Source organism: Tamandua tetradactyla, chromosome 25 (assembly GCF_023851605.1).
Source record: "Tamandua tetradactyla isolate mTamTet1 chromosome 25, mTamTet1.pri, whole genome shotgun sequence".
NCBI classification, from domain to species: Eukaryota; Metazoa; Chordata; class Mammalia; order Pilosa; family Myrmecophagidae; genus Tamandua; species Tamandua tetradactyla.
This window is the reverse complement of record NC_135351.1, coordinates 14,013,676-14,036,082: the sequence shown is the minus strand read 5'-3', so window position 1 is coordinate 14,036,082 and position 22,407 is coordinate 14,013,676. Positions and strand designations below refer to the sequence as shown.

General features: G+C 38.3%; 1 protein-coding gene across 3 annotated transcripts in view; it reads left to right on the top strand.

The window, feature by feature from the left end:
* Positions 1–22,407, top strand: part of ELOVL2 (ELOVL fatty acid elongase 2) — a 107,637-nt gene that overhangs the window by 69,975 nt on the left and 15,255 nt on the right. For all 3 annotated transcript variants that reach the window (XM_077143605.1, XM_077143603.1, XM_077143604.1), the window contains 3 exons: positions 6,192–6,379; positions 10,234–10,311; positions 11,238–11,409. In XM_077143605.1, the coding sequence (XP_076999720.1) occupies positions 6,192–6,379; positions 10,234–10,311; positions 11,238–11,409 (438 nt within the window). The remainder of the gene's footprint in view (positions 1–6,191; positions 6,380–10,233; positions 10,312–11,237; positions 11,410–22,407) is intronic.

The following is a 22,407-nucleotide window of genomic DNA, read 5'->3' as shown; positions in this document are numbered from 1 at the left end:
AAATTCAGACAGGGAGAGAAAGCCAAAGGAATCCAGGAGCTGAAAGTCTTTTCTTTTTTTTGGGGGGGTGCATAGTCTGGAAATTGAACCTTGGTTTCCCGCATGGAAGGTGAGCATTCTACAACTGAACCACCTGTACACCCTTCCAGAAGCTGAAATTCAGAAGAACCTGGAAGAGAACAGAAAAGCCAGGAAAGGCCATCATGTACATTGCCATGTGACAGAGAAGCCAAAGATCAAGGATCACCAGCAGCCAGTCCCAGAATGCCAGTCTTTATGGAGAAAAACATCACCTTAAAGACATCTTGATTTGGACTTTGTCTTAGCCTCAAAACTGTGAGCTATTAATTCCCATTGTTTATGCCAACCCATTGCATGGTATTTGCTTGAGCAGCCAAGGAAACGAAAACACATCTTGGTATCGGCAGAGTGGGGTGCTGCTATTGTAAATACCAAAAATGTCGGAACGGCTTTGGAATTGGATGATGGGTAGAGGCTGGAACAATTGCAAGGTGCTTGATAGGAAAAAGCTGAGATGGCTTTGAAGAGACTGTTGATAAAAATATGGATACTAAAGATATTTCTTATGAGGCCTAAGAAGGAAATGACAGGTGTGTTATTGGAAACTGGAGGAAAGGTAATCTTTGTTTTAAAGTGGTAGAAAATCTGGCAAAATTAACTTCTGATGTTGGATGGAAGGCAGAACTTGAAAGCGATGAACTTGGATATTTCGGTGAGGAGATTTCCCAGGTAAATGTAGAAAATGCAGCTTGATTTCTACTGGCATCTTACAGTAAAATGAGAGAGAAATGGAGTAATGTAAGAGCTGAACTCCTGGCCACAAAGAAACCAGAAATTGATTGGAAAATTCTGAGCCTATCCAGATAGTGTGCTCTGAGACCAGGGCCAGAAGCAGCTCTACTCAGGGACCTCTCTGAACTTTCAGAAAGTGAGTCCCTGGAGAATAATGTTCCATGTGAAAGTTTTTTCTGAACATGGATCCAATTATCTATTTCAGGGGAAGTTGTCAAGATTGGAAATGTAGTTATCAAGGAAGGATCTGTGTCAAGTCCTTTTGTCTGATGGTTTGCACCCCTGGGAACTACATGCAAAGATGACAGATTTTTTTGCAAAATTTGTATGAGCGGAACCACTGCCAGCCTGGATTGAAAGGAACAGAGCAGGGACAAACTGAAAGAAGAATGACTTCAAGGGCACAACCGTGGAAGCCGAGGTCTAGACCAAAGAGATTTCCTCAGGCCAAGAGAATGGATCCAACCCCTGTGTATGGAAATGTCCACCTTGGCACTTGGATAGGGTAGGCCTTCCACCCAGTTGTTCAGAGGGCTGTCACCCTAATTCTCGGAGGTGGTAGGGCCTGTGCCCCAGCATTTCTGGAGAGTATGGCACCCACTCCAATAGTCAGAGAGGGTAGAACCTTGATCCCAGTGTTTGGGGAAAGCATGGCCATGGTACAAGCGCTTGGAAGAGGTGGGGCTGCTCCTCCTTCAGGTCTGGAGAACAAACATGGATCTGTAGATGATTCGCAGACCTTGAAATCTAATGGAGTTTGCTCTGCTGAGTTTCAGAGTTGTTTGAGACCTGTGACCCCTATTTTCCTTCTAATTTCTCCCTTCTGGAGTAGAAATGCCAATCCTATGCCTGCTCCACCATTTATCTTGGAAACGAATAACTTGTTTTCTAGGCTTCATATGTCCACAGACAGGGAGTTCTGCCCAAGGATAGAGTATACTATAATCAGTTTTGATGAGGCTTTATTTTTAGCATTGTTGCTGAAATGACTCAAGACTTTTGGGATGTTGGGAAGGAATTATTGTATTTTACATGGAGAAAGAATACGTTTTGGGGGATCCACAGGGTGGGGTATGGTCGTTTGGAACTGTATGTAACCCAGAAAAAATGTTCCTAAACTTAATCCATTCCTTTGCGTGTGACCTATTGTAAGTAAGACCTTTTGATGAGCTATTTTTAATTAAGATGTGACCCACATCAATCAGGATGTCTTAATCCTATTACTGAAGTCCTTTATAAGTGAAATGAAATTCAGACAGAGAGAAAGAAAGCCACAGGAATCCAGAAGCTGAAAAGCAACAGAACTTAGACAAGACAGAGAGGTCAGAAAAGGCCACCATGTGCATTGCCACGAGACAGCAGAGCCACATACCAATAATCACCAGCAGCCAGCTAAAGAACACTAGTGTTTGGGAAGAGAGATCATCTTGATGACAACTTGATTTGGACTTCCTTTTAGCTTCAAAACCATGAGCTAATAAACTCCTATTTTTTAGCCTGACCCATTTCATGGTATTTGCTTGAGCAGCTGAGAAAACTAAAATGTAGGCCCCTCATTATTCTCTATTACAATCTTGGTTTGTTTCCTTCATATATTTAATATTATTTATTTCTCCCCAAGGGCAAGAACTGTGAATGTTTTCCTCACCATTTTATTTCCAGGACTTGGAACATATTAAGAATTCTATGTTTTGCACATACGTGAGGAAATTATAGGCAACATGTTTCATATCACTTGAGCCTTACTGGTTCACAAAACTTACACAAACCACAATTCTCTACAAGTTAATTCCTCACCATTGTCATGTGGTAGGGGCCAGCGTGGGGAAAGAGGAAGTTTTCCTATTTCTCAAAATTTTGAAGTGGAATCACTCAGAGACTTCAAGATTAATTAGACCATTCTCCCGTTTCTATATATGCTCCATAAAGTGAATGGCTTTTTATATAGTTCTAATATAACGATACTCTAACGTATAGAGCTTTTTTTTAAAAAAATACTTTCTTGTAGCTTTTGGTTGTTTTTCTCATCCTCCCCTCATAGTGATGGTGTCGTGGCAGACAGGACTGGATGTCTGTGTCTTAGTAACCTGCATCGGTGTTTCCTTTACCTTACAGCTCTAGAGCATTGAGAAGATGGCTCAGTGGAAATGCCCTGGTCCCATTTTAGGCGTGCAGAACATACCAAGAAGCTCTTGGTGACTGTGCATTCCACTGGACACTTACACTCAAGAGTTAAGCAACAATTTCTCTGAACCAAGTTCAAACTGAACTTTGAAATCAGTAAGATCACCCATGATCTGAAATCATGCAGACATGGGATGAGTTAAGCTTAGGATTGCAGCTGTTTACTCAGCTTTGGTCATTCCTATGGAAGCTTCCTTTGTAGCAAGGAGATTGTAAAATTGACAGCCAGATCAGATGACCTCCACATGACAGGGGTATGGCATCTAAGCCAAGAACCCTTATCCTTTCCTAAAAGTGACAAAAGCATATTGACAGGCAGGCCACCTAGTAAGCATCTAGTGTCCCAGTGCTTTCTGATTGTATTTATACCATGTTAATACTGTCAAGAGATATTGTTCTGGAAAAATATGTGACAGATGCACAGCTAACACTTCTCAAATCCCAAGGATAATAAATGTTGTTACAGATATTTTTAATGGTTATAATCATCTGTAACAGTTCTTAACTGCAGCAAACATGCACAGGACAAAAGGAAAGGGAAACTGCAGGTGTAGTATTAGTTTTGCATATGTTTTTGACTGGGTGTGCCAACTGGTACATATTTAATGAATGTTTCCTCTTAACTTAGCACTAAATGGATATAATTTTTAAGTGAGACAAACCAAAATGTAAGACCTTGTCCCTGTCTTATGGAGCATGTGCTCCAGTTGGGGAGGTAGAAGTAACACTATGAAACAATTGGAAAGTAATTATGTACCTAAACCATAGAAACAGCAGGAGGTAGGGTAGCAGTTTAGTAAAAGTGGGTGTTTTTTTGTTTTGTTTACTTTTTTTTTACCCTCTATGGCTCAATTTTTCTCATATGTAAACTGGAGATAATAATATCATCCTACATAATGTAACTGTTTTGAGAATTAAATGGTAATACATGTAAAAGACTTTAGAACAGTGCCTGGCACAGAGTAATTGTCTAATATATGTTAGTTATGCTAATAGTATTATAGCTATGATAATATATCAGTGATAAAATAATTTTTATGCAAATCAGGAGCTACAGTTATGAAGGGAGTATGTAGAACCCTTCTCTGGGGATTAAGGATGAGTAGGATTTGAGTATAGAGATGAACTTTTGGTTTGCATACAGCACAAACTATGAGTTTTATAAGGATTTTAATATGGGGATGAACTTTGGGTTTGTGCACATAGCTCAAGCTTCTGGAACAAGTGATTATGAACTAATTGTATGGAAAGATACCAACTGTTAGTCACATTAATGCTGATAAGAGCTCCTTTCTTATCTTTCATCTCTGTCATAAATGGAAGAACTTTACAATAGGTGATAGGACAGTGACAGCTTGAAAGGATACTTTCCTCTTATAAATGCTACTCTGTCTGTAGGGTGGAGCAGTTTAAGGAGAGGCTGGTGGTAGCAGGGCAGGGACGCCTGAGAAGAGGGACTGAGACTGTGAGATTGCCAAAGAAATCCAGAAACAACTGATCTTCAGGGAAAACCAGCTCCTCTAACTCCATTCATAAAGGTTAAAAACAAGGTGGAATTTTTATAATTCTGAGCCAAATTATTTTCTTTCTTTAAACAAACAAGAAGAGCAAAACACAGAAAAACAACAATTTTGTGCCTACAGTTATTTTTGTGTTACTAATTATACTGTAGATCTATTATGTGGGTTTTATTCAGCTTTTAATATTTTCACTCCCCAGTGTTAGGGACACATTTGATATATTTAGGTTCTTTCTTCCCAGTTGTTTGTACGTGTAGTCCATGGCCAGCCCTGGCTCTTTGGTTGTTTTCGTTTGTTTGTTTGTTTTAGGGGAGGTATGTAACAGCTTCCAACCAGCACAGCCAACATTTTTTTTTAATGCAATTTTATTGAGATATATATTCACATACCATATAATCATCCAAATTGTACAATCATTGGTTCACAGTATCATATAGTTGTGCGTTCATCATTTGCAATTGATTTTTGAACATTTTCATTGCTCCAAAAAAAAAAAGAAAGAAAGTAAAAAAGAACATACAGAACATCGCATATTCCCATTCACTCCTACCCCCGCATTTTCTTTATCTTTGTTTTTTCTTACTCATCGGTCCATATACTGGATAAAGGGAGTGTCAGTCATAAGGTTTTAGCAATCACAGGGTCACACCTTAAAATCTCTATAGTTCTTCAGTCTTCAAGAATCAAGGCTATTGGATGGATTTCAATTCAGCAGTTTCAGGTATTTCCCTCCAGTTACTCCAATACAGCAAAAACTGAAAAGGGATATCTGTATACCGCATAAGAATAACCTCCAAAATGACCTCTTGACTCAATTTGAAATCTTTCACTGAAACTTCATTTTATTTCATTTCTCTTCCCCCTCTTGGCCAAGAAGTCTTTCTCAATCCCACAAAGCCAGGGCCAGGCTCACCCCCAGGGCTCAGGTCCCATGTTACCAGAGAGATTTACACCCCTGGAGGTCATGTTCCACCGTAGGGGAGGAGGACAGTGAGTTCACCTGCGGAGTTGGCTTGAGGAGTGGCTCCTTTTTTATTTCTTGTGCTCAGTTGTGAATCATCAGCCCAGGGCTTTGCATTTTGCTGTCTTCACCTTCCCTTGCTTGTGTTACTGAAATCCCAGGCCACCACTGCTGTGTTCGGGTCCGCTGAACTCGAAACCCATTCCTGGCTTCCTGCACAATGATCCTAGGGAAATTCTGGTGAAAGCGGGTTTTAGGAATTAGGCTACAATATCAACATGCCTTTTCTCCTCTGACCACTCATCTTCTCCCTCGGAGGACAGCAGCAAGGTATAATGGGCTAGGAGTCAGATGTGAACCCAGATTCTGGCCTCTTGCAAGTTACTAAACCTTTCTGAGAGCACTTATTTTATATTAATTAATAATGAAGAAATATGATAACTGTTCAAACTAGGCATTCAACAACTGTTACTTCCCACATTTGATTTCTTCTTCCTTTCATTCATTGGCCAGCTTAAGCCCTGCTTGCTCCATGAAACCTTCTTTAACTATCCAGCCTCTACTGGTTTCTTCTTCCTCTGAACTCCTATAATGCAAATCCAGTTTACTTAATGTTTTCTGTTGTATTCATGTGTGAAAATAAAATATATATGATAATATTTTTAAAAATGAGCAAAATTGTTATTTAGGATTTTTATCATGTTTCTTTTCAGATTCTCGAGTCAGAGGATGGTTCATGCTGGACTCTTACCTTCCTACCTTTTCTCTTACTGTAATATATCTGCTTTCAATCTGGTTGGGTAACAAATATATGAAGAACAGACCCGCTCTTTCTCTTAGGGGGATCCTCACTTTGTACAATCTTGGAATCACACTTCTCTCTGTATATATGCTGGCAGAGGTAAGTGTTAATGTAGCTAAAGCTGAAGTCCAGAAATTAGCAATTTTTTAAAGCAATTGAGTCTTGTATAGCTGAGCTATCCAAGGTTGCTATCAGTGTCGTTTGTTAAAATCTCAAGAACTTGCTCCTGTGTTTGATATTATCCCTTCAGGAAATCCTAGTAATCCTTATGTCTAACTTGAATATTTTCATCCCAATTTGGCCTGTATTTTTAGTTCTCAGTCTTTCACTGTAATTTAGAATCACAATTTAGATTTGAATGGGCCTTTAAAGAATATGTTAAAATTTTTTTCTACAGATTATGATACTGAGGTTTAGAAAAGTTTGGTGGCTTCCTTGAGAATAGACAACCATTGAGAAACAGAGTATTTTAAAATTGATTTCAGTACCAAAACAATGCAGTTAGTTTGACTGAAGTGCAACTCTATGTTCCCTTAAAGAATATTCCCCACATCCTTCAGCCACTGTGGGTGGCATTGCTGTTTCTCAGGCTGACTTTGGAAGGTGACATTCCAGCTCAGCTCTAGCTGCCTTCTAAAATCACTCACTTCCTGTTCTTTTATAAGGCACTAAACCAAACAATTTTATAAGACAAAGAACAAGTAATGATTGCCCTGCCAATAAATCCAAAAGGTGTTTTACTGTCATGAAAGAGAAAATTTTCAAGTGTTAAATAAACCTGCTCTACTGAAAAAGAAGAGCTAAAGAGAACAAAAGCATTACAGAATCTCTTTTAGAGCAATTTATGATAAAATCATTTATGAAATGCATAAATGGTTGATAATAGCCCAAGTATAGCCTTGCTGGTATACTTGAATTCTAAAAGAAAATAAATCCTTGACTTAAAATATAAGTCCTCTCACCCATAGAGTGTATTCTGTGAATTATTCTAATATGCACAGTTTAATAATGGTTAATAACCATTACCTTAAGTGAATGGAATGAAACTCTAATAATAGAATTTTAGGCATCATTCAGAATGTAGGAGATAGACTTCGGGGTCAGGAAAGTCATGTTGGCAGCCCTAAAATCATAACACATATGTACTTACAAATTTACCTCTAAGAATTTTTATTGAATGTTCTTTAGTAGCTGAATTTTAATTTACTCCCTCCTGACTCAGCTTACAAGATAATAATTTTGGAGTTAGTAGCTCTTTATAACAAAGGGAAAGATACTCTTCCTTCGATAGCTTTGGAAGTAGCTGCTGCATCAAAAGGGCCAGAAGCTCTAATACCTGATTGGAGGAAGCTTTGTTAGTGGGGTCAGAAGACCCGAGTTCAAATTTCAGCTGTCACTTTCTCTGTAATTTTAGAGGAGTTACTTTAGCTGTTTGAAACTTAGGCAACTTTCCTATAAAATAGAAACAGAATATATGTCCTACTTAACTCAAGCATGAATTGTAAGGATTACTATTGATGCCTCCTGTCTCCTCTCTTTGATTGTAATTTCTTTCAGGGCAGGCAGAGAGTCTTTTCCTTGATACTTTTGGGGTATGTTTAACAGCCACTAGTCGAGTGACTGACTGATTTAACCTCATTAATGTGTTATGTCAGGACAAATGTTTATTTAGGCCAGAAAGGTGAATTACTATGCTGATTATTAACATTCCTTTAACAAATATGTGTTGACTACCTACACTGTGCTGGACTCCATCCTCAATTCTAGAACATGACCTCTGCTCTCATGGAGTAGAGAGGGAAGCTGATGCTGGAGTAGTGGGGTAGAAAGGCCTTTATGTTTGTGCCGTGACTGACTAATGAAAATAATTCAGGCGTAGAAAGATCTGGTAGACGGTTGTGTCCCACGCGGCGAGAACAAGGCCCTGAAGCAGGAATAAGCTTATTCAAGGGATGTTCAAGGATCCTAAAGAGAATTGATGTAGCTAGGTCATAACAGACTGAGAAGAGAATGATTCAAAAATATGGTAGAGAGAAAGGAAGTTTTCCTGTAAGGCCTTACAAGGAACTTGGCCTTCATTCTAAATGTAATGGAAAGCATTGGAAGATTTCAATGAGGGAAGTAATATGATCCCCTTTTTAAATTACATCCCTCTAGCTGCCTCATGGAGAATGGACAATGAAGGGTGAGTTGAGGGCAAGAATGAAAGCTACGTCCAGTTAGCAGACAATTATGGTATTACAGGAGTGGATGCTAGTGGTTTAGATTAAGAAGGTAGATGTGGGGTGAAGCCAAAGGATTCTACATATGATTTGGAGTGATTAATCCACACTTCCTTGAGGCTAACCCTCTTTGATAGTCTTGTTTCCTTCTTTTCAACATGAAGGTTGAATGGTTCCTGCGCACCAGCCCAGCTTGGGGATTAGGAATGGCCCAGAGTGAGGTAGCTAGATCCTCCAGTAGCTTTACTGCTTTATTCTGCTATTCAGTTACTAAACTGCCTGGTAGTCCTGAAGAGGTGCCACAGGGAGGGGGGCTGCCTGGAGAAATCTGCCTGAAGCAGAGAGTGTGCCTGGTCTTCTCATTCAAAGAGTGATTCTACAACTGTATTTTTAGCATACAAAGTAGAGGCAAGTCCCTTGCTATAATACTAGTCTGACCAAAAATTTAAATTAAACTTTTCTTCACAAAGTTAAACAGCTGATTTTGAAAAAGGACCAATATACAAAAATTTGCATATAACTTCGAGGTATTCCCAGATCCCCTCTAGTTTCTCATGGTTCCCATTTGAGAATCTGAAATTAAGGCTTCTGGGGGAAATGGAGTGACGATTTGTAATTAATCCCATTAGGAAAACCCAAGCTTTTTTTTTTTTTTTTTTTTTTACTAGATTCAGGATAACTGAAAGGTGCTTTTGTTAGGAAGAAAGAGGTTGATCTCCACAATGGAGGAAAAACAGAAGTTCTCAAGCATTTTAAATGTTATTTAGTAGAGTCTCTTTTACATGTTTAATTCATTAACCACATTGCTGTTTGTTCTGTGTGTGCATGTTAACATATCTATACTTCTACACATCTCTGAGAGGCAACAGAAGGTAGCGTGTGAATGAAAAATCAAAGCCAAATATCTTATTTTCTAAAGTTTTACAATAGTGGGAAGGAAGGGAGAAAAGTGCTTTTATATAATTTTCAACAAATGATTAAAAACTTCACTTTCTCATGATGTTGTGGAAAGAACACAAGATAAGGAATTAGAAGGTCTGAATTGTAATCATTGTTATAGCACTTTCCAGCAAACGTCATCTTGAACAAACCATGTACTCATGAAGTATTTACTGAAAGCTTACTATGTGCCAGGCATTAGTCAAGTTGCAGTAGATACAAAGGTAAATAGAAATAGAGGCACAGATTTCATGGACCTTATTATTTTTTAGAGTAATGAGAAAGATTAAGCAGTTAATTACACAAATGATATGATGAACAAATATAGTGAAGAATATGGCTTAGGAACCTTTCTGAACCCTTGTTCCCATATCTGAAAAATGGAAATAAATACCTACTTCATAAAATTATTGAGATGACCAAATTATATAATTTATACAAACCAGTATGAAATCTTATTAACATTTTGGTGTAGTTTCCTTACATTTTACATTCAATTAACTTTACATTATACTTGTAGAAACACAGGACTAAGTATTCCTTACGTGAAATATTTTGTTACTCAAATGATAGCTAAGTTCTGTTACTTTGGGCTGGATGTAAATGGTTAAAAGTGAAATATTAATTCAACAGCAAGAATTAAATTGTTTGAGGACTGTCTCAAGTCAGACACAAACTCTGGGACATTTCTACTCAAACCTTGAATAAGTGCTAATCAGAAACATGCATGAGCAATTCAGATTGGGTCCAAATTCTTACACTGATTTCTTATTTCTCTTGTTTCTTGAGCAGCTCATTCTCTCCAGTTGGGAAGGAGGCTATAACTTACAGTGTCAAGATCTTGCAAGTGCAGGGGAAGCTGATATTCGGGTAAGCTATTAGAGCAGATCGACTACCTATAACCATTTCAAATTGAGGGGAGGAGGCTTTCTCCTTCCAGATATCAGCATGGGGCTGGGATGAGAAAGAGAAAGAGTAGATGACAGAATGGGCTTTCCAGATGTCCACCTACAGGAGACTGAGCTAACCGCGGCACACCTAGTCACAGATGCTCCTAGAAATGGAATGAGGAAGATCTCTATACTGTTCTAGTCTCCAGAATATATTTAACTGAAAAAAAAGCAACTTCCCACACTGTGTTTATAGTGTGATACCTTTTATGTAAGAAATGGAGAAGAATGTGAATATACATTTGTGTATATGAATTGCCTTCTATTTTTAAAAAGCAGCAGTGGCAGGATAGCCTAATAAAAATGGTTTCCTTTCTGGGGAGGAATCAGAGTGGAGGAGATGGAGGGGAAGTTAGACTGTACCTTGCATTATATTTGATTTTGGAACCATTAAGTGTTTTACATTATTATAAAGCAAAATTAAAAATAAGGAAGCTTTCCCAAAAAAACTTGGAAACAAAGTAAAACAATCAAATATATCAGACAGTTTAGTTTCTGGTCTTTGACACTTGGGAAAATCTGGATATTATCTTAAGTCTTAAAACAATCAAATATACTATAGACTAAGTTGGTGACATAACCATCCAAAGAAAAATTATTTCAAATACTTTATAATATTTTGACTGGTCATCCCTACAACAACATTCAGTGAATTTTTGTTGCTATTATTAATACCAGTATTGCTTTTTTGAGGCTGCCATATAGGTACATTGTAAGTAGGAGATAATGTTTCCATCACTGAAAAACATGGAAGAGAGATACCAGTGATGGCACTCAGGCTGTTGACAGGGGGAGGGACAGAATATCCATTTATTACTTTCTTTTTCCTTTTTAATATCCTTGTAGGTAGCCAAAGTGTTATGGTGGTACTATTTCTCCAAATCAATAGAATTCCTGGACACAATTTTCTTTGTTTTACGGAAAAAAACCAATCAGATTACTTTTCTTCACGTATATCATCATGCCTCTATGTTTAACATCTGGTGGTGTGTTCTGAACTGGATACCTTGTGGACAAAGTAAGTACCTTATGTTTTCAGTTCTATGGAATGGAGCCTTCCAGGACCACTAGTGAGTCTCTTGTATTGAGCTTTGCAGACATCAGGAGAGAGCGAAGGGAGGCCATAGTATAGCCTACATTGTCACAACAGTGAGTAGGTGTCTTCCAGGGACCGTTTAGTTTCTGGTCTTTGACACTTGGGAAAATCTGGATATTATCTTAAATCTTGAATTATTTTCTTTTGCATGCAGTGAATGTCAGTGGTCAGAAGAACAGAGCACAGACTCTAGAAGCCACAGTTTTACTCCAATGCCAGCAACTTTTTTTTTTTTATTAATTAAAAAAAATTAACAAAACATTTAGAAATCATTCCATTCTACATGTACAATCAGTAATTCTTAATATCATCACATAGTTGCATATTCATCATTTCTTAGTACATTTGCATCGATTTAGAAAAAGAAATAAAAAGACAACAGAATAAGAATTAAAATCATAATAGAGAAAAAAAAACACCTATACCTCACATGCAGCTTCATTCAATGTTTTAACATAATTGCATTACAATTAGGTAGTATTGTGCTGTCCATTTCTGAGTTTTTATATCCAGTCCTGTTGCACAGTCTGTATCCCTTCAGCTCCAATTACCCCTTCTCTCTTTTTTTTTTTTTTTAATTAACGGAAAAAAAGAAATTAACCCAACATTTAGAAATCATACCATTCTACATATGCAATCAGTAATTCTTAACATCATCACATAGATGCATGATCATCGTTTCTTAGTACATTTGCATTGGTTTAGAAGAACTAGCAACACAACCGAAAAAGATATAGAATGTTAATATAGAGAAAAAATAAAAGTAATAATAGTAAAAACAAAACAAAACAAAAACCTATAGCTCAGATGCAGCTTCATTCAGTGTTTTAACATGATTACTTTACAATTAGGTATTATTGTGCTGTCCATTTTTGAGATTTGTATCTAGTCCTGTTGCACAGTCTGTATCCCTTCAGCTCCAATTGCCCATTATCTTACCCTGTTTCTACCTCCTGCTGGACTCTGTTACCAAAGACATATTCCAAATTTATTCTCGAATGTCCCTTCACATCAGTGGGACCATACAGTATTTGTCCTTTAGTTTTTGGCTAGACTCACTCAGCATAATGTTCTCTAGGTCCATCCATGTTATTACATGCTTCATAAGTTTATCCTGTCTTAAAGCTGCATAATATTCCATCGTATGTATATACCACAGTTTGTTTAGCCACTCTTCTGTTGTTGGAGATTTTGGCTGTTTCCATCTCTTTGCAATTGTAAATAACGCTGCTATAAACATTGGTGTGCAAATGTCCGTTTGTGTCTTTGCCCTTAAGTCCTTTGAGTAGATTCCCAGCAATGGTATTGCTGGGTCGTATGGCAATTCTATATTCAGCTTTTTGAGGAACCGCCAAACTGCCTTCAACAGTGGTTGCACCATTTGACATTCCCACCAACAGTGGATAAGTGTGCCTCTTTCTCCACATCCTCTCCAGCACTTGTCATTTTCTGTTTTGTTGATAATGGCCATTCTGGTGGGTGTGAGATGATATCTCATTGTGGTTTTGATTTGCATTTCTCTCATGGCCAGGGACATTGAGCATCTCTTCATGTGCCTTTTGGCCATTTGTATTTCCTCTTCTGAGAGGTGTCTGTTCAAGTCTTTTTCCCATTTTGTAATTGGGTTGGCTGTCTTTTTGTTGTTGAGTTGAACAATCTCTTTATAAATTCTGGATATTAGACCTTTATCTGATATGTCATTTCCAAATATTGTCTCCCATTGTGTAGGCTGTCTTTCTACTTTCTTGATGAAGTTCTTTGATGCACAAAAGTGTTTAATTTTGAGGAGTTCCCATTTATTTATTTCCTTCTTCAGTGCTCTTGCTTTAGGTTTAAGGTCCATAAAACCGCCTCCAATTGTAAGATTCATAAGATATCTCCCTACATTTTCCTCTGTTTTATGGTCTTAGACCTAATGTTTAGATCCTTGATCCATTTTGAGTTAACTTTTGTATAGGGTGTGAGATATGGGTCCTCTTTCATTCTTTTGCATATGGATATCCAGTTCTCTAGGCACCATTTATTGAAGAGACTGTTCTGTCCCAGGTGAGTTGGCTTGACTGCCTTATCAAAGATCAAATGTCCATAGATGAGAGGGTCTATATCTGAGCACTCTATTCGATTCCATTGGTCGATATATCTATCTTTATGCCAATACCATGCTGTTGTGACCACTGTGGCTTCATAATATGCCTTAAAGTCAGGCAGCGCGAGACCTCCAGCTTCGTTTTTTTTCCTCAAGATGTTTTTAGCAATTCGGGGCACCCTGCCCTTCCAGATAAATTTGCTTATTGGTTTTTCTATTTCTGAAAAATAAGTTGTTGGGATTTTGATTGGTATTGCATTGAATCTGTAAATCAATTTAGGTAGGATTGACATCTTAACTATATTTAGTCTTCCAATCCATGAACACGGTATGCCCTTCCATCTATTTAGGTCTTCTGTGATTTCTTTTAACAGTTTTTTGTAGTTTTCTTTATATAGGTTTTTTGTCTCTTTAGTTAAATTTATTCCTAGGTATTTTATTCTTTTAGTTGCAATTGTAAATGGGATTCGTTTCTTGATTTCCCCCTCAGCTTGTTCATTACTAGTGTATAGAAATGCTACAGATTTTTGAATGTTGATCTTGTACAATGCCAGCAACTTTTGTGACTGCTATGGAAATACGGCATAACTCAGTTACCACTTCCCTGTGATAGACTGGGTCATTTGAACTTTTAGGACCTCTTGTTTTTCCATCTCTGTGAGCTGCATGAGAGCAGTAGTCAAGAAAAGAAATACATTTTATACCATAATCTCCTGCATTCAGATATATATTTTGTATAAAACAAAGATTTCATGAAGTAGTATTTAACCTAGCTCTGTGTGATGCACTCTGGTATTTTTAATTCTATTTTACTTTTTTAAAAGGCTGGTGACAACTCACAGAATTGATTTCATGGTCACTAATGGATCAGCTGACCTGCAGCTGAGAAACACTAAATTAAAGAAAGTAGTATTTTTATTTGATACTTAACTCTCTTGTTCCCAAGAATTTTAAAATGTTCTCTGAAAGTTCAGAACACATAAAACTTGGGTCAAAATGATGTTGTTTTAGGATATGTAGAATATTGTAGAGATATTATTAGAAGAAATTACCTGTGTGTTTGGAATATATTGGCAGCTGAAGGTGTGATTTACAGCTGCAGTGTGAAGGAGGATATAACTGTAGGTGAAGTGAGCAGAAAGACAGCCTTTTACAGCTCTCCTAGTGTTTGGGACCAAGCTGATTTTGTGCGAAGCACAGGTTGGTGTAGCTGCAAGACCAAAAAACATGCCAGGCTCAGAAGCAGACATAGTTTTACTGGGTCTTAGGAACAGGAGAGTGTCTCTGGGGGCAGCAGTCCGGAGGAGTAGCACTCTGCAGAGGGACAAGAGTACAAGGGACAATATGTATATGATTTTAGAACAGACATTCATTCCACATAGTATGAGGACATCAGGCCTCTAGTGTAGTCATTAAAGGGTCTTAAGACCTTGTGTTTTACTAAGAATAATGTTTAAGGTACAATCAGTGCTGTGCCTTACATCTGTGATTACATTCTTTTTCTTCTGGAGGAGGTTGTTTTCTTTCTTGACCTTCGTCCTGGTCAAGTAGATTGTTATTATGCGCTTGGAATTTCATTCCCACTTCAGATGGGGCCTGTGCCCTAGGCCACCATGCCTAGACAGACTCTTACTTCTTGAGTTCAGTTGTTGAGGAAGGACGATTATAACCAGTAATCAATATCAAAGGAGAATTACCAAGGTTAGGTATGTTATGGTTTTCAACAGTGTCATTCCTGATGATTAGCACCCAATAGTCACCATGTAAACAGAGGACTCCTGTGACTAGGGTACTATATATGTAATAAATTTTGTTCAATGTAGATTATTAAAATTATAAGCAGCAACTATTCATTTTTGTTTTCTATTAATGGAAATGCAAGCTCAAAGAGGTAAAGAAGTGTCACTACTGTTGTTGCTACATGGCACTCTGAAATTATCTTTTCATATAAATTAACGTGCCTTCACAACTCATTCCAGCAATTATTTTTTGAGCTTTACTATATGCATGGTATTGTATTTTCTTTCTTATTTATTGATGTGGTGGATTCTTTGGCCTGATGTACTCAAATGACCAATTCCTGAGACACCAGGGTTTTAAAGTGTGTAGCAGGAAATCAGATGGCCTATTGGACCAAAAATCTGTCTCCTCAAACTGCAGTAATTTTGATAGTTTTATAGAATTAAAAGATGGGCAGTTTTAGGAAAATAAGTACAATGGCTCAGATGATGTAATTAGAGGTGTTTTGATTATTGAGCATGTGCAGATAGATTTACATGCTTAGACACAGAACATATATAAGAAAATGAAGGCCTTAATATGATGATTGGCATGATTTTTAGTATTATAATGAGGAATAGGTCACTTATAGGTTAAAGTCTGGCATCTGCTGCGCATGTCAGATGGACACATTTTGGTTAGATCCAGTTTTGGTTATCAAGATAACTTTGGATTGGGCTAGGTTAGTTCTGGACTTATCTTAGGTCCTTCATTAATAAACATAAGAGACTGTCTATAGTGATCACAAGACCTTAAAATAAAAAAAAAAACAACAGATGAAATGGTACAAGTAAGGGTCAGTCACAAGGTTTTTATAACAACAAGGACTTGATAAAGGCTATACAATCATTATCAGAGATCAGGGCAGGTATATTACAATTCAAAGATTTCAGTTATTTCCCTCTTTACTCTCTTACACCAGAAAGCAAAAAGGAACATATATTCAATAATTGAATAATCACAACTGTCCCTTAAATCCCAATTTCTTGGTTACAACTCCTCCCTCTTATTTGATAATTATCTCTCAATCTTGTGGGATATCTGGGCGATGAGTCTTTGACTTCTTCAAGGCTGAAAAGGGGCATTGTCCTTGAGGGACAAAGGAAAGAAGCTAGTTGCTTGTTCTCTGATAGGACAATAGAGTCTGATATTTCTGGGTTTCAGAGCTTATCTGGTATTGGGGCAATCTGGAGGTTTAAGTCTCTGAAAAACAAACTTAAGTAAAATTTTATAGAGCCCAAGATATCTCCTAGGGTTTCTAGGAATGCTTTTGATTGAGGTTTGCTATATTGTGGCAGTTTGCAGTATCTGGCTGAAACTTGCATAAGAGTAACCTCCAGAATGACCTCTCAACTCTATTTGAAATATCTTAGCCATTGAAACTATTTCTTTTCCCCTTTTGGTCAGTTAGTCCCATGATGCCAGGGCCATGTTCATCCCTGGGAGTCATACTTCACAATGCCAGGGGTCAGGCTTATACCTCTGGGAATTATGTCCCATGTAGGGGGGAAGGTCAGAGTTTGGCTGAGAGAGAGACCACGTTTGAGTAACAGAGGTTTTCTGGAGATGACTCAGGCATTAATTTTAAGTAGATTCAGTTTGCTATTACAGAAATAAGTTTCATAAGGGCAAGCCTCAAGATTGAGGCCTTGGCTTATTCAGTTGGAGCCCCTCTTGCTTAAGAAAATATCAGGACTTCCCAAGGTGGAGAAGTTTAATAATTCCATTTTTTTTCCCAGTCCCTCAAGGAACTTTGCAAATACATTTTCATTTTCTGCCCCAAATACTCTGAAATGAATCAGGGTATAACATTAACTTGTAGAGAACATTAAGATTTTATTCCTTATTCTAGGTTTCATTTGAAATAAAGCTGATTTGATATGAAGTTGGTTAGATTAGGTAGTGTGTTACAGAAAATTTGAATTTTAACAAAAACTTTTTTTTTGGTCTCACACAGAAGTCAAAGTTTTAAAATACAGACATTATAATTTTTTATCTTGTATATTAATTTACTTTAGTTTTAACCAGATCAGTTTCAGTCACATCTTTAATTGGAGTTTGATCTTTTTCAGTTTTTTGTTTGTTTGTTTGTATAACAGTTGCTATATGGAGTAATGCTGACTTTCAGAGCTGGAGAGCTAAATTGAGTCTTAGGCATCACACAGATACTTAAAATTCCTGGGGATGCTAGGTCATACAAAGAGTAAAGAATTTCAGAAATTAAGGAAAACAGTTAAAGCTTACAATCTAAGCTCTAATTTTTATAAGCATTTTTAAATGAAGCTACTTTCAGAAATAAAATATTAGACAGTTGTTTTATATTAAAAAACCATAGCAGAGATTTTTGATCTGTTTCACTTTTACACATTTACCAGGGTTATATTAATTAACAGATAAAATATAATTTATTTATTGTCCTGCTTCTTTTTTTTAAAGTCTCTCTGTTTTGCAGATGAAGCTCTGACTTATAACTGACCACATATACTTTAAGAGATGCATTAAAGCAAAGCAGTGCGACTGACAAATTTGGCTATTTCTGTGATCTGTAACCTTTTTCTAAGAATAACGAAAACCATGACTGACAACATTATGCCACTATTTAACATCATAGAGATTAGTATCAGGATATAACATGAACAGTGAGAACATTGTCAAGTCTCTAGGAATTTTTGTACACTTTCTAAATATGTGAATAACATTTTACTCAGACAAATTTAGCTAATAACAGGATAGAAAATCCCTTTAACCACTGTAATACTTCCCAGACACCTCCCATGAACTATGTTAAACTATTTTGGCACCTTTTACAAGGTGAAAGAAGAAATTGATTCACTGAATTCATTGATTCTTTTCCTTTGATCAAAGAATTTATCGATTCTTCTTCACTGATCAAATTTCATTGATTCTTATCCATATCCCTACTACAGGATTAGAAAACAAGATTAGGATATTTTAGTTGATTTAAGTTGATATATTAAGCCAGTATATGTACAGTGCTTTTTTAGTTTATATCATTATTATATATCTCAGTTAATCCCATCACAGCCTTCGGAGGTAGTTATTATTATTATACCCATTTTATAGATGAGAAAACTTAAATTCACACACTAAAATAACATATCCAAAGAGACATGGCTAATAATTAGCTCCTCTCCCACCACGAGCTCTTCCACTGTGGGATTCCATGGCTCATAGACCAACCATCTGGACCACAGGCTAAGCTCGCTTTATGCCAACCACAGTTCTAAGCACTTCCCACATATTGACTGAGTTAATCCTTACAGCAATGAATTGCCTCTTTAAAACAGATCCACCCCTTTTGACCCTCAGTTTACTCAACATAGAATACAGCCCTTGGTTTCCTCAAACTCCACCAACCTACGTTGCAGTCTGAGACAGAAGACTTTCAGTGAGGATGAAGACAGGGCACAGGGCAAGGATGGTGGTACAACATAGTACAATATTCTAAGCAAATATTCTAACTTTGGATTATAGATGTCTCCGTGGATGCTTTTGACTGATGCACTCAATAACCAATTCCTGACACAATGAGTTTCAAAGAGAGAAAAAGTTCATTACTAGGTGCATAGTAGAAACGCAGATGACCTATCAGCCCCAAATCTGGGCTATAGTAATTCTGATAGTGTTCTTAAAGAAAAGATGGGCAGGGTTTAGGATAATGAGCACACTGGCCCCAGATCATGTAATTAGAGATGATCTAATTATTGAACATGCACAAATCGCTTACATGTGTAGTCACAGAACCTGTAAGAAACTGGCAGAATGAGGTATAGGTGACTTGTAGATTAAAGTTTAAGCTACTGTACATGTCAGGCAGGTCTGCTTTGGTTAGACCCAGTTTTGGTTATCAAGATAACTTTGGACTTCGGATAGGTTAGTTCTGGGCTGACACTGTTGTACTCCTGGCACTGGGGCACAGTCTTCAGCTGAGTGGCTTCCAAAATAGGACACAACACCAGAGGTCAGGCTTGAATCATTTTATTTAGCTGCACAGCAGAACACAAAGCTTTGCAGGTGCCATGGCGAGTCGGGACAAAGGAGGTACAAGCAGCTACAGGTATTATACATAGCAGAATGTGGAAATGTTCACGTAAGGCACCGTAGATCAATCATCAAGCAAGTTAGGGGTTGTTCTAGTTTGCTAGCTGCTGGAATGCAATATACCAGAAATGGATGGATTTTAAAAGGGGAATTTAATGAGTTGCTAGTTTACAATTCTAAGGCCAAGAAAATGCCCCAATTAAAACAAGTCTATAGAAATGACCAATCAACCTTCTTGGTTCAAGAAGGCCGATGAAATTCAGGGTTTCTCTCTCAAGTGAGAAGGCACATGGCGAACACAGTCAGGGCTTCTCTCTCGGCTGGAAGGGCACATGGCGAATACGGCGTCATCTGCTAGTGTCTTCTCCTGGCTTCCTGTTTCGTGAAGCTCCACGGAAGGCGTTTTCCTTCTTCATCTCCAAAGGTCACTAGCTGGTGGACTTTCTGCTTCGTGGTGCTGCAGCATTCTCTGCTCTCTCTGAATCTCTCATTCTCCAAAATGTTTCCTCTTTTATAGGACTCCAGTAAACCAATCAAGACCCACCCAAATGGGTGGAGACATGTTGTCCTTTAATCCAGTTTAACAACCACTCTTGACTAAATTATATCATCCAGGGGGATGATCCAATCACAGTTTCAAACATACAGTATTGAATAGAGATTATTCTACCTTTATGGAATGGGATTTATATTAAAACATGGCTTTTCTTAGGGGGCATACTTCCTTTCAAACCAGCACAGGAGTTATAACCGTATTTGGGCTAGACAGAGACATGTTTTTATACTGATGCATTGACCCTTATGCTGCGCATGCATGAGGGACCTCCTGGCTAGTGTACGTGACCGTCTTGCTTAGAGCTAATGTTGGCCAGCTGATGTATGTGACAGCCACACTTAGAGATAATGGCTGCTGGCTGACTATGGCTTGTTTTGATAGCCTGTGGCAAGTTCTACAGTTCCCATCTCAGGAGGCATAGGCAGCTTATATGAGGCCCAAGCTGCAGATAAGAGAGACAGGCATGAGGTTTGCGTAGGTGCTTTTGTGCGTAAAACCATAATTTTAGGAGAAATGGTATTAGCAGGGACAATGTGCATACTTTCTACAGCGTGTATGAAGCTGCTGAAAGCAGGGGAAAACTAATAGGGCAGCGAACCCACACAGGACAAGGAGCCCAATGCATTTCCACCATTCAGAGGAGAACATAGAACCTAGAAAGCTGTTATTTAAGTCTAGGAACCCTGTCCAGGTGTGGATGGGAATGTGGGCAAGTTTTTTCATTTGGTCTGTAATTGTTTCAGTGGCTTTTCCCTGATCATCAGTTTGTAGGCAGCAGCTGGTTAGGTTAAATCTGCCACAAACATCACCCTCCTCAGCCAGCACATAGTCCAAGATGAGGCAGTTTTGGTAAATGGCGGTAAGCAGCCGAGTATTCTGTTTGGCCGGTAGGTTAAGAGCAGTAGAGGTTTCATCGGTTATAATTTCAAGCACAGTTGATAGCAGATAATTCAGTTAAGCATATATAGATAGGGATGTGGTACCCCCAGGATCCATCCTCAGCCCAGGTAGCTGGACCATAGGAGTGGATAATTCTTTCAGGTGGCCATTCATTACCTTTCCAGTGGCCGGTTTGGAGCAAGCGTTTAGTCCAATCCCCCAATTCATCAAATACCAAGACTCCCCAGTGTTCCCCAGTTTTAAGAGGGAGTAAGAAGAAACTTGGTTTTAGCATATTTAAGACACAAGACCCAGTTCAATCAGGTTGTAAGGTGGCGTAAGTGAACTTTCCGCAAATCCAGAACAGGTAATCAGGGGCTTGCCATGCTGGGGCAGAATTTGAGGGACTGTTCCAGAGGGAACAAAGAGAAGGATTATTTCCCCATGGGCAGACATCAGGAAGTTGCAAGCTGCCCAAGAGCTAGCATGGGTTCCACTTCATTTCTTAGTGGTTTTGCATAAGAGGTTACCAACCTCAGGGCTGTTTCTTTGAGTATAGGAGACACAGAGGTTGCCAACCAGATTAGTATTGATAGTCCATTGGTTGGGCTGGCTATGCTGGTGAAAGGTTATATTAGCCTAGGGGAAGTTAGTGTAGTTCAGTTCCTTGGCTTCCCAGGGCCATTGCTCTCCCATATTTGTACTCCCACAGACACAGCAATTAATAATGGTTAGGTCCCCTGCAATATGTTTGGTTAGATCAGCAAACATGTTCTTGGTAATGGGGAATTTCAATTTTAGTTTGCAGTTCCTCAAAAAAGTTATGGTAGATGTAATGAGTTTGTGGTTTTACGATATGAGTGGTACACTGGATGTGCATTATGTTGACTGGGTCCTTTCCAGTGCCATTAATGAAAATAAGTCACAGGAGAAATTCAGTCCTGGATCATTGAAGGTGAGGCAGATTGGATTACAGTTTTGGGTTTGGCAATTTGGGTCAGACAGGTTTTCTTTTTTGGGGAGAACCTTTGTTGTTCCTCTAATTGGGCAGACTCTAGTCTGTGACCTGAGTTCTAGCCAGTGGTGACCACCAGATGAAGGCCCAGTCAAGGCGTGGTTCTTGGGCTGGTTGGTTGGTGGAGCACAAATATTTACCATTGTGCTGGTAAATATTCTCAGTCGATGTTCCCACAATTGGCCCAATAACTTTGGGATACGACTGTGCAAGTCAAATTTCAGCTAACCTTGCCAGCTGAAAGCAAACTGTTTCTGGTGGTCCTTACTAATAGCTATTGAGGAAAAAATCATTTGCCAGATCAATAGCTGCATACCAGGTACCAGGGATGTATTGATTTGCTCAAGCAATGATACCACATCTGAAACAGCAGTGCAGTTGGAGTTACCACCTGGCTGAGCTTACAATAATCCACTGTCATCCTCCAAGACCCATCTGTTTTCTGCACAGGCCAAATAGGAGAGTTGAATGGGGATGTGGTGGGAATCACCACCCCTGCATCCTTCAAGTCCTTAAGAGTGGCAGTAATCTCTGCAATCCCTC